Below are 18283 nucleotides of genomic sequence, written 5' to 3' on the forward strand. Positions count from 1 at the left end.
GGGGGGGGGGGGTGGGAGGGGGGTTTGCAGAGGCGAGGGATTGCTGAATAACAGCTTACTAAAAGCTACAGTTGGAACAAGTTGGTTTTGATATTTTTGCAGATGGACTTCCCTGCTGGAAAAGGCTGTTTCAGCAGAGCACTGACATTGAACAACCCTTTGAAAGACACCAGGGACCTAAAGAACATCAATGCTGTCAGATTTCCAGACCTGAATTCCTTCCTATAATACCCAGGCTTGTAGCCAATTTGGCTGCCTTGGAGCAGTTGTATCTTTAAAAAATGCTTGATGTGTATTCATGTTTCAAAAAGAAAAGAAGGAAAACATTGCAGAGTGATTCAGAAAGGCAGGCATATGATGAAGTGGAGCAACAAAGTCACCAGTGAAGACAAATCAAGCAGAGATGACCTTCCCAAATTCCATATCACTAACTGCTCCTCAGAGAGAGCTAGCATTTGTATCCTGGCATGACATTTTCTTTCTCCATATCTGATCCTATATGTAGCTGCTGGGATACCATAAAGCAAACCAGCTGGGGAGATCAGTAGGCTGTTTCTGAGCCCGTTCTTTGGAAGATTAACTGCTCCTCAGAAAATGATCATTCAAGGATGGCTTTTGGCAGGAGGCAAAGGGGAGGGAAGAAGATCCTCTCTGTTTGCTTGAAAACTTTGGGTAAATGTTCTCTTTCACACATTGCTGACCTGTAAGATACATATATCCTGAAACTGTGCTTATGCGCTGGGAGTGAAAAAGCTCAGCTGAACTCCATTAAGCTACCATGGTGAGTGTAGTGAGCTTAGGAGCTCTCGAGAATTTTTATTTAACATGAAGAGTGTTATTCAACTCAGAAATCATGGGAACTTCCAACTGCAAGGGAAACCTTTTCTACTTAAAACGATACTAGGACTTTAGAAATAAATCCTAAAGAAATGTGATGTTTTAGTTATAAGAAGATAATGGGCAGAACTGTAACAGGACTGTGGATCCACCTAATCAGACATAGGAAAAAAAAAAAATGAATGAAAGGCACTAATAAGCACTAGTGTTATCTGCAACGTTAAATTTGCCTGGCCCATTTGTACCTTCCGGATACAGGAGTTGCCTCCAAAAGTATTTCCCATAAGCACGCAATCTGCAATCTGATGGAGAGGGATTACATGTTTGGTTGGTTTTGTATTTTTGGATTTTTTTTCTGTTTTTTTTTTTTTTTTTTTTTTTTTTTTTTGTTGTTGTTGTTGTTGTTGTTTTATTTTCTGTAATACTCCATGAGCATATGAAGGCTGCATTGCTTTACTTCTTTTTTTCCCAAAAAGTGTTTTATGCTGAATAATTTTCGTATGGGCTGCTTAGAGACTGAGCTTATACGCGTTGTGAAAACATAAAGTCTGATCACTGTGTGCCAAATGGCAAATAGAGCATTCCTCATATTTGTTTTTACCTTTTAAAAAAATCACTCCATTTTCCAGGACAGTTTGTGTGACTGAGATGTTGTGCACTTCTTTAACAGTTCAGTTGATTTAACGCCTCCCGTGCTTCTGTGAGCAGTCGAAACTTTAATGTGGAAAAGAGAAAACCCTTAGCATGGAGTACGTATTCCTCCTGCAATGTGTTCCTTTCAGCACATCTTCAAAGAGGGTTTATAGCACGGATATTTCCCAAAGCAGCAGAACTATGAAAGCATCCACCCTCGGTATGTGTTTACCTTGGAATAGTCTCTTGAGGCTTCTTTCTCTACACAAATAGACTTCCCCACAGAGACATAATTTTCCTGCAGTGCAAATTAGAAAGCATTTTAAACAGAACTTCCTATTTAAAAAAGAAGAAAAAAAAAGGATGTGGGGAGCAGAAATTTGTCCCCCATCGCTTCTCATGTCTTCTCGACGATAAATAGCCCCAGCCTGTGAGGCAGCCACCCAGGCAGATCCCACTTGAAGCAGCACCAGTAATGGAGGATGGGAAGGAGTCTGGGCTTCCCTCTGCGGGCATTTACATACCTTCCCTCTCTGTTCACAACTGCAAAACATTCCCGTGGCAGAATATTTAAAAATCTTGGGAAAGCAACTTAATTAGTGCCTACTTAGGCTTTACTTAACTGTCAGTGAGACTGAAGTCTTTGCTTAACGGTCTCTTTCAAAAAATGACAGCCTGATACATTGTGGCAATACCAACAAACATTATAGTAATAAAATCTATTAGCATAATTGTCATTAGCCAATTTCCTTGAAGAAAGATCAAGGGAGAGGTCAAGCAAATATAGCAAGGAAGGTAAGCAAGCATGTCTTATAATGAGATAGCAACTCTCCACCTGTGGGAACAGATATAAGGAATGATACACACAGACATGAACAAAGCAAGAAGCTGATTGACAGTAGGAGATGGAAAATCAGGTGGGCAAGGCCATTTCTGTCAGCTGGGCTACGAGAGCTGGAGGTGGGAGTGAAGGAACAAAGTGGTGATACTTCGCGAAGTTATTTTCACGCCTCAGAGCTCAGGTGCCCTGACTTCCAAGGTAAGCTGCTTTGTAGAACAAGAATGGAGCTGTCTGTGGACCCATCAGTTCTTGGCTCATCTGCTCAGTTCGCCCACAAAAACTGTCTGTCAGAGCGATTTTTTTTTTTTGGGTAGCTCCTTCTCCATATTTAGTCCCTGACTCCACTCTTGAGCAATGCCTGTTGTTGAAAGTGAGGTTCTGCACCACTATTGGTAGTGAGGCAATCTGTTGGGTCCCCTTCTATATCAAGTTAACTTCACTTTGTAGTTTTCCAGCCTGCAGTGATTTGTGCTTAAACCCTGTACAGAAACGTGTATTTCTGAAAGCAGATCATGCCTGTCTTCCCCAACACTTTTTTTTTTTTTTTTTTTTTTTTTGGTGTTGTTGTTTCTTTGTTTGTTTTTTAAATTATTATTATTTTCGGCAATGCTTTGGGCACAGAAAGAGGAAGCTCACGTGAGCATGAAGAGGGGTGGGTTCACGCTAACCAGGATGATGAACCTGAAGCGTGCCCCTCCTCCAACCCTCCCCTTCCCCCGTATGTTTCCACCTCGCTCTACTACACGGAGTTTCCCGGGAGGGCGCCGGGCTGGAAGCGCCGGCAGATACTGCCGGGTGGGGCTGATATTACTCCAGTACAGACCGGGCTGTTCCCCTGGGCGCCCACACCCGGGAAGGATGAGTAGGAGGAGATCGGGCATTCCTTCCAGTTTTGCATCCCGCCGGGCGTTTGTTCTGCCCGCGTTCCCCCCCATCGGACGAGACCGGAGCGCAGCAGCCGTCCCACGCCGGGTTGGGGGGTGCCGCCGCCTGGCCCCTCCTCTCCCCTCCCCGTCTCCCTCCCGGCCCGCCCCGCCAATGCCCAGCGGAGCCCGTACCGGGCGGAGCTGCCCCGTTCGCAGCGCCGCGCGGCCCCGGTGCTCCGCGTCCGCTCGCCGCCGCCGTGCACCATGCGGGGCGCCGAGCCCCGGCCGCGGGTATGACTGGACCGCAGCGCTCCGAGCTGCGCCGCGGGCTCTGCGCGGAGCCAGGCAAGTACCGCAGCGCTGCCCTCGCCGCCACGGTCCTCGCGGTGTCCCCTGCCGGCTCTCCTGGGGCGGCCGCTCCGCGCGGAGCAGGGGTCTCGTTCTGGCTCCCGCGCAGACGTGGCCGCGTTTCAGGGGCAGATCTCCTCGTAATGCTGCCCGTGTGTCGGGAGATCTCCAAGCCCTTCCTCAGACGTGGCTGCGTTTCAGGGGCGGTGTCCCTCGAGTGGCGGGGGAGTTCAGAGCCGGACGAGGAGGTGCCGGGCTGGATGAGTGCTGTGGGGGAACTGCCGCCGGCCCGGCTGCTGGAGGGACGGGGGAGATGGGAGACCTCATGGGATAGGTATGCCTGGAGTAGGGGATCCGCCCGGCTTTGGAGTGGGTCAGGAATGAAATACTTGGGGTTTCTGCAGTACGGAGTTTTGAGAGTGTTTTTCTCGAGACACGTTTGCACAGTGAGCTTTTTCAGAATGGTGGCAGAATCACAGTGCTTTTGCGTCTACGTGTTCTTCTAGGAGATCTGTAAAGTGCTCTCACTGCCTACATGTCAGGACATCGTGGTGGGCAAAACAGCCCTTTTGTCGCTGCCTCGTATTTTTAGACTCACCAACAGAAACTGCAGTGTTCTCTGGGGTGAAAAGCATGTGGCACTGGGAAAAAAGTAGAACACACTGGTGGGGGAGATGCTGAGCAGCAATTTGGTGACTTTTTTTTAAGGCAGTGGGGTGAGCAGTAGAATGTAGTTTTAGCATGAAATAATGGAAAATAAAGGAAAACTATAAACGTTACTCAAAATGCCAGTTTGAAATTCTCTAAAACAAAACAAAACCATCCAAAACACAGTAGTTAAATGGAACAATTTTCTTTGGAGGCTGTTTCCACTGGAGTAGATATGAAGTTCCATTTAAAACAAAACAAAACAAAACAAAAACCTGCAGCTAGCTGTTATATTAATAGTGCCTGCCAAGGGCTGGTGGGTGCTTACAATCGGAGTCTTAGAAAGATCTTTACAATCTGGAGCAATATGTTATTGCATCTCTTGCTGCCCATTCTAGAGATGCTCGCAGCTTTTGCCTACAAGCCCTACCCAGAGCTGTTAGGACACAAATGTCTGTTTTTCTCATGTTTTTCCTGTCTTCTACCTTCAGAACATCCCTTAGCATTCCTTTTCCTAATAGGACCCTCGGCTGATGTGTTCTGTGTAACCTGAAGTGTTGCTGTGATGTGCCAGCATTACCTGCGGATTTGGAAAGCGAGGGCCACTCTTCACCTCGCATCTCATCAGGCTGTGAGCTCACTCAGCTGGAGCAGCAGGGCTGCAGGCTCCTGCTTCGGCATAGTGCAGAGCTCTTATGTGAGCTGTGCTCCCTGGGATGCACACAGCGCTGCAGGCACGGCACCGCAGCTCTCCCAGAGCTTTCTCCAAAGACTTGATCATCAGTTTGTCCAGTATGGCTTTAAGCTAAAGTTAGCCACTGATATTTGATGGACTTTATATTAATGGCAGCGTTCTCTGCCATGAGTTAGTTGTCCCTCCTACTTGCTGAGACCTGGCACAATTCATGACCTGCTGCAGGGAAGCTTCTGGGTGCGCTCTGTGGGCCTCTGAGCTGGTGTTCTCCAGGATACAGTTAAAGAGGGACATTCCCTTTGTGGAATAAGGAAGAAAGCAGTCAGGAGGCTGCACAGATGTTTTAACCCCTCTCATCCCAGAGAGGTTTGTAATGAAACAATTTTCTCCAAAATCTCATTGCTCATACAGTTTGATTGGAAGCCTATTTATTTAATCATAATTATTAATAATAATAATCATCATTTTATTTAATCAAAAACATCACCCTCTAGTGATGTTTTAAAATTTAATATAGGTTTCTTTCAAGAGGAAAGCAACTATTAAAGTTTATAGGACAAAAAAAAAAAAAACAAAAAACCAAGCTTAGATTTCTTTAGAGTCTACCGCTTCAAACACAGTAGCACACCATGAGTGAGCTCACAGCCTCCTTTGGGATGGACAGTGCTTCACTGCCTGTCTGGCAGCACCTGCAGGTGACATCCTGTATCCTTGGCTGGAAGTGATTGCAGAAGTCATCTCAAGGAGTTACAAACCTATGGTCCACACCCAATCTGCGTGGTCATTTTCTCAATAAAACATGGAAATCCAGCCTCGCCAGCTCCCTACCCACCATATGCTTATAATCATTGACCTGGCTTCTGCTTAGGATATTCTTCGACTTGTCAAGGAAAAAGTGTCTTTGTAATGATCACTTATGCCTTGTACGGCATATAGAAAGTCTGCTTAATAGCACCGTCTCCATTTCAGACAGAGAATGGCACTGCAGCACTCTGTGATTTTAAAACAAACAAAACCCCCACACTTTGATTCTTCTTTCTGGCGTTTTCTCCTGAGGGGTGTTAGAGCTGTGGGAGGAAGGACTGGCACAGGGAAGGGTGTGCATGGGCACAAGAAGTCAACCCCTCTTTTTCCTGTTCTCTGCAGTGCTGCCCCTTCTCGCATTCCCTTGAGAGCAAATGGTAGGGAGGATAATGATGTGGAAGTCTGCAAAACCTGATGCTCACAGTGAGCCCCTCTGAAAACAGGTAGGGCGGAGTCCAGCATGCGAGGGAGAAACTGAAGCAAAACAGGATGTTTTTGTAATTTAAAATGTATTTTTCTTAATTCCTGTTGAAAAACCTGGTTTGGTTTGGATTTGATGTTGCCTGCAGCATTAATTGGGAAATTTATGAGCAAAAGAGTTTTGTGTATGTGTATGTGCTTGCATAAGGAAAGCAAAGAAGTAGGCTCAGGACAATTTTCCAAATGAAAAAGTAAAGATGACAATAGAAACTGACAATGATGCCAGTAGAAACTTATCTGTTCTGGTTTCCTCAAAATAAATACATATGTAATCTGATGGAATCTATGAAGACCCATGAAAATGCACAGGACTGGAGATGTGTGTTTACACATAAGTTTACGTTCTACCCAAGTGATGGGAGCGAGGTATAAGGGGCAGATTATAAAGCCTTTGGGGTCTTCTGTGCACTGTTGTGTGGTCTTCTTTCAGCTGATACTGATGTCGTGCTTGTTCCTGTAGAGGTTAAGGCAGAAGTAAAAAAAAAAAAAAAAAAAAAAACACTGGGAAAAACGAAGGCAAGGAATAATGTATGAATCAGGAAAATTGTCTTTAAATAGAACAGTTCTCAGAGTTTTCCACTGCCAGCTCCTTTGGACTGTGCCAGAAACAGAGGCATGGAGAGCAGCATCTCAGAGAAGCCCACGGCTGCTCTCACTCCTCATTGCCAGTGGATGCAACCTCTGCATCCCCGTGGGTCCTTTGCCCTTTTACAAATCCAAACCTCTGCAAAGCACTGGCATTGATGGTTGACTTCAGTGGAAGGCAGGTGTTTCCTGTCTAATCACGTCCTCTCATTGGCTCACTTATGACTTTCTGCAGTAGCTTGCAGGAGTTGCTCCCATGAGATAATTAGGACAGCTTAATTTAAGGGGCTTAAATGGGAGAAGTTCCATTCTGTTGCTTTTCTGTTTCCATCTCTTCTGCTGCTCATAACTGGAATATGTTTTTTAAGGCTTCTTAGCTTACCTTGCATTGGTTCATAGCAAGGCATTTTGCTGTAAGAATGTGCACGTTTTCTTGTTAACTTCACTTGGCAAACCACCCTCTGAATTCCAGGTGATTTGATATCTGAGCTCTTTGTGATTAGTTTCTCTTCCCTTTCTCAGTCTGCTGGCATCTTTTCAAGCTGTTTTCAGGCTCCTCCTTCACACCTTCATTTTTACATGGGCTCAGCCAGCATGATGCTCTCCAGCCTGCCTTGCCTAACTGCTCAGCAATGTCTCTCTTGGCCTTTTTCAGTGTTCCACTCCTAACACTTTCCTGCTACTCCAACAACTGGCAAAGACGTGCAATTTTTGGAGCCGAAGTCCACTTTTTTTTGCCCACCTTGTGTAACTTTAGACTTGCAGATCCACTGAAATTCATGGTGTTTGGAGCCCCACTGTCATCAACTGCAAAATTCTGTAGGATTAAATCCTACAATTCAGGAAAAAGCTAAGATGAGTTTTGAGGAGGGATTCAACGTTGGATGTTACTAATAAGTGTGTTAGCTGTCTTGTTCTCATCAAGCAGATGGGCAAGCAAGAGAAAGGGGAAACTGCCTTTCATGGTATGTGTGCTAGAAGAGGTGCTGTTGATTAATCCATCTTTCAGCCAGCCAGCTCTGAAAATGCCATTTAACAACCCCGTGTCTGTGGAGCACTAACGGGATGCTTGGAAGTCATAAAGGGATTAATGTTCAGCCCTAATGAAATCCAGATGCACAGATCTGCCTCTTTTCAAGCTCTTTTCTGTGGCCAAGCTGCAAATAAATTTATTTAATCAAGGTAAATACATGAGAAGCACCAGCCCTGCATTGTGCAGTAGGTACTTAAACTCACAGGCACCAAAGACTACTGGCAGTCCCTGTCAAAGAGAAGTGGGTTTCCCACTGATGCTCTGCTTGTAACAGAATTGATCGTTCTGTTTGATTATAAGGTAGGAAAGTGGGACCTTTCTTGGGAGGCACAGTTCATGCATGTTTTTGCATTCAGACTGAGGGAAGCTGCCTTGGACGTAAGCCTGCTTCTATTCCTAAAGAAAGGCCAAGGCAGGTATACTGGCAAGGAGCATCTGGTCACTCTATCAGGGATGTGTTGGAGGTCCACTAAGAGCCTGGAAGCTGGCACTGATTGTGCATCTTGTGCAATGGCAGGAAGAGGGAGAAGTGAGAATTCATGCCACAGCGTTCAAGATGTGTTCAGTGGACTCGAAGCATTACTGTACTATTTGTAGTTAAAATTTTCTCTTGTGCAATTTTTAGCTTCCTATATCACAAGCTGAGTGTGGGTACTGTGCACTTCAGGTGCTGGTAGATCATCTGGGCCCTAACAAGGGCCGATCCTGTGTACTTGAGCTCAGCAGCCCTGCTTTGGAGAGACTGAAGTAGTTCTGTAACTGGGAATACCCAGGCAGTCCTGTTTCTTTTTATGGTAGCAGGAGGAATTTTGAACTAGGTGAGGGGAAGAAAGGGGGGTATTTTGAAGGCATGGGGAAATGTAGTACATTCTTCTGTTTCTCACATTTGACTGCTCCGTGAGTTTTTCTTTTTGCCAAATCACAACTCAGCAAACTATTTATTTGCATTAAGAAAGGAATCCTGATTCTTAATTTACTTTGGCCTCAGTGATGAATTCTTATACTGTGAAATTCAGTAAGCTTCCTCCCAGTGTTATATATACATCCTACTTTAAAACAGAAGCTTCTGCTTCAGGGAACCAGCTTGCGTCAAGTGTTTTAAAGCACTTTTTAAAAGTATGCACTCACTGATTTACAACTTAGGTCTTACCAGCACTCACCCTGTAATTGTTGCTATATTCATAATCAGAGTATACCATGGCCCAATGCTGGAGATCATATATATGTGTGTGTAGAGTTATGCAGAGGTTTTCTTAAGTCCTGTAGAGACAAGAGGGCATTTTGTGAGAAGTTCCAGGAGTCGTTTCATTCTGGAAGACCTCTGATACTCTCCATGAGGCATCATTCTCCCTGTGCTTTTGAGGACATCCTCTTTCTTTGCCATTGCTGCCAGTTGTGCAATCCTGAGGAAGGGAGGCCCTGCAGGCACAAATAGTCCATGGCAGCAGAGGAAAAATGAGACGGAACAGATGAGTGTGAGTCAAACTAGTCCCCAGTCACCCCCGGGTGGAAAACCTACTCAGCCTTTGGCAGTTGAGAATTCTTTCTCCTCATCACCCTTATATGGGACATTTTAAAATAAACCATTAGGGCTTCATTTCTTGGAAGGAAAAGGAAATGTTTCAAAGCGTGTCCTTGCAAACTGATTTAGCACCATCCATCAGGTTCTGCATATTTTAAGAAATGTTTGGGTTTGGTTGGAGCTGCTTTTTTGCATCGAGGGAGAGAGAAGCAATTAGTAAAATAGCATGTGAAGGTTACTTGTGCAAAACAGTTCAGATAAATGTTTACACACAATTTTCTTAGCTCTGCGTTCACATTAAACTCTGCTCCATCTCTGCGCTGCAGCCACAAAACGTTATTTTACATTTTGTTCTCCGATTAATTAGGCTAACTATGGATCTAAAGTAGATCAAAGGGTTAAAGTGGTGACGGGAGAGTTAAAGATTTTCCCTAGCATTTGCAAGGAAATGTTAACACCAAATGTCTTTGCTGGCAAGATTCACCCCAAAGAAACATCTGTGCTTTTTTTCCTGTCTTCTGGGCCCTGAATTTTCACACTGTTTAGGGTGAAGTAATGTAACAATTGAAGTACAGACGGACAGGCAGACGTGTCCTTACCTGACATGCAGCAATATGGAAAAAATAGGCAGGAAGGACCAAAACAGAGCTGCATTAGCCAGAAAACATAAGGGACTGCCAGAAACTCAGGCCAGGGGAGGCACAGGGCAGTTAGCATAGTGTTAATTGGGCTGTGTGTGTTCCAAGAGCTGCTCCTTTTTAGAAGAAGTGAATTGTTTGTGTTATGGAAAAATTTCTTGTAGCTCCAGTGGCAGCGCGTGAGCCTGCCTCATCAGTCAGGTAGAGGAAAACAAATTTTAACATACTGGGAATTTCTAATACTATTCCATGAGATTTCATCTGCTTAAATTCTGTCTGCTCACAGACGCTGGTCTGTGCTTTTGGATAAACTCTTGGCAGGAGCTGTGTCTGCCTTTTCTTTGCAGTGAAAATGTCATAATAACAATTTGTGATCTGAGGAGAAAGGAAATCTAGCTTAGATCTCTCCCAGAAGGAGGACTGAGCTTCCAAGTCTATCTCTGCCACTGTGTTTCTATGCCACCCTTTACATGTTTACATGTTTACATGTTACATCTTCACTCTGAGTCTCATTGCCTCCTTTTCTCAAGCTGCCTCTTTGAAGCCAAAGTAGACTCATACGGAGGGAGAGTAAGGAAGGGCCTGGCTGAGTAAAAACTGTAGTGTTTTAGAACCCACCAGCTAAGAAGAGTTATGGTGAAACACAGTTATATAGAGGGAAAAGCAGTGGCAGCCAACTGTTCTGGAAGCTCTCGCTTGGCCAGACATAGCAGTGGGTCTTCCTTCAGACATGCAGGGTTTGCTTCTCTTCCCCTGTTCACATGCCTGGAACATCTCTAGAACAACTGCAGAGGCCTCATGCACTGCAGGGATGCCCACGTGGCATCCGTATGGGAAATGGGATGGGATGTCTCATCACTTGGAGGAGCTGCTGAAAACAGAAGGACGCAACATTCTCGTGAGTGCAGTGCATGAGAAGGTGGAAAAACTGCAGCAGCAGGGAGTGTTGGCAGTGCAGGATGGCTGTTAGCCCAAGGCTTCATTTTCCTTTCCTCTCTGCTTGGTGAATCATGCCGGGGGGCTACTGTGCTGCATGATGTTCCTCCTGGTCTTACAAAGACCTGAGGATCACAGGGAGATTACGTTTATAGTGTTGTTAATCAAGTACTTTTCCCCATGCTAATTTTAAATGCAAATCAGCATAACGAAATGACAAGCCTGGTTATTTTCAATTCTTGTAACCTAATGCCAGATTTCCCTTTCACAGAACAGTCTTTTCTTCTCCATCTGTCTCTAAGTTGGTTTTCAAAATTGGAACGCAACTGCAGTGTTATACAGACACTTCATAAAAGAGTCCTACAATCACATAAACAAGAGACAGAACAGAAGGCAGAAGTGAGTGGAAGAGCAGCAGCAATTTTTTTCATATGAATCTAATCCACGCCATCAGTTAATTGCTTCTGTACTCTTAAATGGCTTCTAAGTTATTTTAATGTTACCTAAGAGCTAAATAACTGCGTGCTGTTATGCAGTAAGTTTTGCTTTTATGTGTGTTTACTGGATCAGTTGATTAATAGCAGAGATCAGCTATCTGCCCTGACACAACATAATAATACTGTGTATTCACAGGAAAAGATTATTTCATGAGATCCATGCAAGAATGAGAATAATATTGGTGTTATTAGCTCTGAACAGACTGATGCTCCGAGTGATCAAAGACTTTGTGACCGATGTCATCAGTCCCTGGCAGTGTCTTCAACAGCATAAGCCTACCTAACTGTCAGCATGGAGTTTAGTCAGAGTCCACATTTATGAACAAATATGTATGTATTTTAAAAGTATATGATTCCCTTTAATCATCTTCAGTTTATGACTGAGAAAGTGAGCTAAGAGCTAAGTTTTCCATATTAAAAAGTAACAGAAAGTAAAAGCTCAGAGAGAAGCAAATTTCCTTGGAAGAGTAAGCTAGGTGCCTGCAGTCATACTAGTGACTTCTTGGAAGGGTTATAATCCTTTATCTCCATTCAGCAGCATGCAAAGGACTCAGGGTGAAACATCAGTATGCTGGAAGTAGGGATAGACCTTGTTGAGAAAGGCATTAGCAGAAATAACTGCTTTAAACCAGTTTTAAATTGCCTAAGAAAAGCAAAGGTCATAATCCTGTAAACAAAGAAAGAATTACTTTCCCCTTTCTGATTGATCAGGGCTCACCACATACTCCAGAGGAGAGGATCTGTAAGTAGAGATCCTTCCCTTGTGGTGGCCAACCCTTGAATGAGGTCTTGGGAACTTCCACCTGTGCTCCCAGGCCTGGCTGCTCCCCTTCACCAGCGGCTCAGTCATGGCTTCAGGCTGTGACTTAATGTTCCCATGCATATCTAAATTAACTCTCTCCCTATATTTGATCATATTGCCTTTAATGCCCTTGAACACAGGGAAGCCGGAACAACAAAGCTGGGCAAAATTCCATACAATGGTTTGTAATGAAATTCAGTTTCAGAATTTTTTTTTAAATCCTGCTTGTGATAGCAACAGAGTCAGTGTAGGAGCTCATTAATCAACCAGGTATGAAGGAACAGAAGGGACGATGGTTAAATTAAATTCAGAGCTCACTGGGCAGATGGACTTCTTTGCAACGGAGATGTTGATGAGTGAGTGTCTTGGATCTAGAGTCACATATTAATTTTTAGACTATGTCCATCTCTAACAAGATTCAGTACAAGTAAAATCAGTGCTCAGTGCTTCCCTTGTCCAAGAAAGGGAGGGAATGGCTGTCATCCTTGCCTCAGCAAAGAGTGTATGGGGTGGACATTTGCTAACTGACAAATCTTTCCCTGGGAACGCCGATCCAGTGAAAACTAAAATTTCATGGAGGCACTGCTTTGGAAGAGCCTTGCAGTAAAATGGAGGGTTCTGAAAGAATTCTTCCTATCACAAAGGATCTTAAAGCTTTTTACCAGGCAAGTCTCTTTTGGAAAACATCCTTGCTTTGTGTCAGCTCATCCATCCCACCCCATGGTCTCTAGCACTGCAGAGATTTTGGACATAGGATCATAGCAGCACCAAGAGACCTCCAAGATCATCTAGTCCAACTATCTAGTTACACTAACATTTCCCCACTAACCTGTGTTCCTTAATACAACATTAAATATTTCTTGAACACCAAATCTATATCTGTCGCGTCTTATCACACAGATGATCCTGCAACTGGGCAGTTGTGGGTTTGCACATGGCCAAGCCAACCATCACCTTGTCTATCTCCCACTCCTGATCTAGAAGTGGAATCTCACATCTGTGTCATCATAACGTACAGTCTTCCATAGCACCAGCAGCTTGTAAGCAAGAGAGATGTATTTTCCTATTACTTTTCACTGGCTGATGGAGATGAATCTGACCAGGTGACTTCTTGCTGCTGCTGGCAGAGTGAAGTGGTCTTAACAACTTGCACCATCTTCTGTGGTCACAGAAAATATATGACATTTTTGAAAACATGTCAATGCTTATGAAACAAATATTTCAATTTACGTTTTGCAGAAAAATTGAATTTTAAAAAACATTTTCATTTTCAAATATAAACTACACCAGATAGTAGCATTCCACTGTATAGCAGAAATGCTAAGTCAGCACCTGAAGCAATGATAAAGCACCTGGTGGGAAGGCAGGGCTAGCCCAGGGGAGCTCAGGTGCATGCAATGTACTGAGTGATGGAAAGGGTGGAGCGAGGATTCACCCCTTCCCAGCCTTCATGTAGGGGTTGGCAGTGGAGGTGAGGGTATCTTGCTGGTGATCCCTGCCTACTTGAGGCCTTCTACAGGTGAGCAGCTTTTTTTCCTTCATTTCTGTGTTCATGACTGCTGTGTTTCGGCGCGTTCTTGTTTACTGCAGCCGAAGACTTTGCCTCTCCACTGTTATCGCTATACTCTCCATGATATTATAGCTTTACACACCACCACAGACATTACAGACTTTGACCAACTATTGAGAAAGGGATGATCCAGTCTGTATTAAGTAGATGTCGTTATTTTTCAGCCCTCTCCCACCTTAATTATCTGAAAAATAACATTCAAGTACAGAGGTCAGTGGGAGGGGGGAAATCTGCTTGTGCTTGCCAGTGGAATTGATACTGTAGACCTTACATGGGTTTGGAATGAGGGGCATTAGACTCACAGCTATTCCAGTGCCAAGAAATATGCAGCTAAAATTGGCAGCTCAGAGATGTGTAATACACAAACAGGGTCTGGAGTGTTGCAAGTGTTCAAGCGGTTTCAAGTATGTTGGGTAAACGACTATCTGTTTCCATGGTTAAAAGAAAAAAAAAAAGCAGAGATTCTGCTGTGTCCCTCCAAGGATTCTCTAATTCAAGTGCCTGGTTAATGTGAGCAGATCTGACTTCCAGCAAAAATGCTCCCTGGCTCTGATGCTGTGGGGCACAGCAAAGTGTTCTCCTCATCTGAAAACAATACTCTGTGGAAATGGTGTGCAATGCTGTCTGGCACCCTGGAGATCTCCACACTGAGGATCACCAGCAGCTGCCTGCAAGCAGCAATGTTCTGGGGGGCAAAGACGCTGTGGCTGCTCCAGAGAGGTCCTGTGTGGGACAAAGTCCTCGTGTTGTTTTGTCCATGCAGCAAGAGGGGAGGCAGGCACTGGAGCTTCCTGTCCCATACAGAGTAAGGGAGCAAAAGGTGGATCTGGCTGGTGCAATGCTGTGCTTCAGATCTGTTTCAGGAGTGGCCTGAAGTATTTATGTGCCTATTAGTAAATAATTGGCACACTGTATAGTTAAAGGAAAAGGTAAGCTCATTTTCTCCTACTGTGGGACTTGTGAAAGTTTTTACATTGCGTTTCAAATTATTTCTCCTCACGTGAAGGCAGAGGATGTCACCTCAGTTCCCTTTCTTCATATGTTGGTTTGAATTTTTTTTATATTAAAAATACATCGATCTGATTCCCTGTTTGTGACTTGGGCTTACCAGCTGGTGTCAGCATGTTTGCTTTTCTGTTGCTGTGGTCACATATTTGGTGTGTGAACTGGTCATCTCTCTGCTGTTTTTGTTGTTTTCTTACATGGCACTGAAAGAACCTGGATTGCTAGGAGGCTTTTCTTGTCTAATAGTTTCTTGAAGAAATGTTGTTTACATTGGATAGGCCTTGTTGAACAAAAATTGCTTGAAATGGAATACGTAGCTATGCTCTCCCCAGCAGAAGAAGAAAAGCGAGCAACAATTTTACCATATGTGTCTACTGAAATGAAAGGCAGAGCAGGTTATTACTTTTCTGCTCTTCCTCTGGAGAAAGGCAATGAAAAGGTTTTTTGGAGGGCAATGCTGGCAACATTCAGATATCATCAGGAATGGTTTCAGATTGTCAAAAGAAGAAATCCGCATGGACTTTATCACCTGTGTAGTAACTCCTGACTCTGATATATCCTGTGAAACTTATTCTGGGGAAAAGGCCTTCCTACATTTCACTCATATCATGTATTTACTTGGTACCCCTTACCTCTTTACACTGCGGAGAAGATTAGTAGGTGGCCAAAATGATTGCTTTATGTACAGTGAGGTCAGTAAGTGCGTATGATCCTTTGTAACAGAAGATTGTGTCACTTGCATGGTTACATTACAACACTGTTGAAGATGTTACAACAATGCCCCTGGCCCAAGGAGGCATTACATCTCCCTGCAGGCCCACTTTATTTATTCAAGTGACCTTTGCAGCTGACAGCTACTCGGGTGTTTCCACGAGAAACCACACCCTAAGATATTGCCTGACTGACTCTTTGCTGTGTTGTGTTTTGTAGGAACATTTCATCCTATTAAGGCGCCTAGGAAAGGCAACTTCCTTTTCAGTACGGACTTTTTTTTTTTTTTTTTTTTTTTTTTAGAAAACAAATGTTTTTGAGTCGATGTTATTTTTATTTAGTTCTCTCTGTGAAACTTCCAAAGAAAGAACTTTGTTTGGCAGTGTCATTCTGGGAAATGAGGGAAGAACTAATGTCCCTCTGTCTACTTATATACTCATGCACAAATAAATTACTTGGAGAGCATTGCTGATGTTGCAAAGCTGAGCATTCATATGGTAGGAAGTGACCTAATTAAGTTGCTCTTGTAACCCAAAGTTGGAGTGGGGTACACGACCATACACTGTTTTTCCCCGAGTCCATCTGTGTTTTGGAAAGCTCAGACAGACCAAGTCAGGCATTAATCAGCAGTCTGTGTTGTAGAAAGCTCTTGCCTGTGGAATTCACAGAAGTCAAGAAGTATCTTATAAATGGAGTGGGGCATGAATAAGCGTGCACCTTCTCTGGCAGCTGTACTCCACCTGTGCCACAGATTTCCGTTCTGAACTGTAGTGAATAAATTCTACCGATTTTTGAAGTGATCACTTGTGACTGGCTCTTAATTTTTGAGATTCCTCACATTAACACTAGGAGACAGATTTATAGATGTGCTGAGCCCTTGTGGCTGTAGCAAATAATGAGCAGGGAGTGTGCTTCTAATGTGCTGAACGCTGGGCACCCAACTGCACTGCAGGCATTTTGGTCTCAGCCTTTCCATCAGTGGGATGGGAGTAATACCTTCCTCTAACATTGCAAGAATGATATGCTAATGTAGTTAATGTAGGGTAGTACACTCTAATAGTGTAAAGTACTCGGAGATAGTACTACTGCAGTAACTATTTCTGCATTCAGCACAGTTTGAAAAATATGTAATTAATGAACAGGTTTTCTCCATAGGATATCTCTTCAATCAGCAATCCAGTATTTATCTCCCAGGCTAAAATCTGGCATCTTTCTCCAGGAGAAAAAAAAAAAAAAAAAAAAGACAAAAAGCAAAAAAAAGCTGTTTGACAAGTAAATGAGACCTCTGGCCTTTGTATGTATGTGTGACTTTTCATGGTAACCATCCATGTCAACAAGTCTCATCTTTACTATCTCCTTGCTGTGATAGAGGACTGTGGATAGTGCTTTTGAGAAAAATACAAGTATCTTGAGGTTACAAGGAGAGGGTCACATTAACAGTCCAATTGCTGAATCTGTATATCATGGAAAGTGAAGAAATGAGGAAATCTACTAAGTAATGTCATCCATTCCTTCAGCCCATAAAATATGGCTCCCCATAGCATTAAATGCTCTCCATAGCTTTGTTCAGTCCAGTTTTAAATGAGATTTCTGTTTCTTCCCACAGTCTGGTAGGTATGAGCGTTAGGTTTTCCTGATCCTCAGCCCACGCTTTTTTTCTTTGCCTAATTTCATGTCATTGAAATACTTTGAATGTTGGCTGTGCAAACTAGAAGTGTTTCAAGTTAGGAAAGTTTGAAATGTCCCACATGTATATGAGAGCTGACGAGTTCTTTAGTAAGGAAGCGAAGTGTTTTCAGATCATGGCTTGCAATATTAGGGTTTGATAAGAGTTAGCTAGAAAAAAGAGTGCAGTCATAGAGTGCAGTGAGCAGATCTGCTTCCAAGGTGGCCAAACTAACTGCAACTTATTTTTCTCTCGCAGAAGATGAAGCCCATCGTCCAAAGAAGGCGATCTACACCTTCTGCCATTACGAAAGCTCTTGGCAAGTCAAAACACCATTCCAGGTAGGGAAAATACCTCTTTGACTCCTTTTTCTACTCTTCTGCCTAGGCAGGCTGAAATCAAGCTGTTTATCAAATTCATTCAGCTGTGTCAAGGACAACTTGTTTATGGATAGATCTGAAAAATCTTTGTGTATGTGCACATGTCTTCTACACTAGCAAACAGCGGAAAAAAACATTATTCCCCACTCTCTTGCTGGACTGCAAGAGAGCCAAGCTTCCTGTGCCATTCTGGATGAGCTCAGCAAGGTATTTAGCTGCCAAATGCATCGCTGTGTAGTCTGCATCTAACCCGCAGCAGGCAGTGTATGAGAAGTTGAACAGAGGTGCCCTAAGAAATTAAACAACTGATGTCACAGACGAGCAGAAGATGCCCAGTGCAGAGCAGTACGTGAGGGCCTTCCTTGTCTAGTGGTGCATGGCTGTGGGTGAGAAGCACAACTGAGAAGTGTTGGAAGGAGAACTTCAGTGTAGAGATGTCCCGCGTGGGCCTGACTATGTTCTGTGAACTTAGGCTGATTTGGCAAAGAGCACAGTTGTACTAATCCCCTCAGCCCAGACTGCAGTGAGAGTCTGTGGTTTGGTTTAAATTAATGGGGGAAAGAACTGTAAATGGTCCATTACTGAGCAGGTCTGGAAAGAGTTGCTCCAGAGAGAGGAAGGCTGCACCAGCCTTGTCAGGAAAGCAGGCAGTCGTGGGGAGTCTTCTGGGCAGGTGGTATGGGAAGACAATGTCTCAGGGAGGCACAACAGGACACATGCTGCCATGGTGCTTGCTGTCTTGCGTATCAGTACTGGCACATCCATCTTGTGAGCATCCTGTCAGACT

At 43.9% G+C, this 18283-nt stretch overlaps 1 protein-coding gene across 4 annotated transcripts in view; it reads left to right on the top strand.

Annotated features, from left to right (window-relative positions):
• The first annotated feature begins 3438 nt into the window (after nt 1-3438).
• Nucleotides 3439-18283, top strand: part of LOC122188260 (rho GTPase-activating protein 20-like) — a 30806-nt gene continuing 15961 nt past the window's right edge. For 2 of the 4 annotated variants that reach the window (XM_042886421.1, XM_042886424.1), the window contains exons 1-2: nt 6014-6114; nt 17375-17457. In XM_042886421.1, coding sequence (XP_042742355.1) covers nt 17378-17457 — 80 coding nt within the window. In that variant the 5' untranslated portion in view covers nt 6014-6114; nt 17375-17377. Of the gene's footprint in view, nt 3523-6013; nt 6115-13665; nt 13684-17374; nt 17458-18283 lie in introns of those variants that run through there. The other 2 variants (XM_042886422.1, XM_042886423.1) reach the window with 2 other exon arrangements.

The sequence above is a fragment of the Lagopus leucura genome, unplaced genomic scaffold (genome assembly GCF_019238085.1).
Source record: "Lagopus leucura isolate 7727_CA_CO unplaced genomic scaffold, USGS_WTPT01 Super-Scaffold_100057, whole genome shotgun sequence".
Lineage (NCBI taxonomy): Eukaryota > Metazoa > Chordata > Aves > Galliformes > Phasianidae > Lagopus > Lagopus leucura.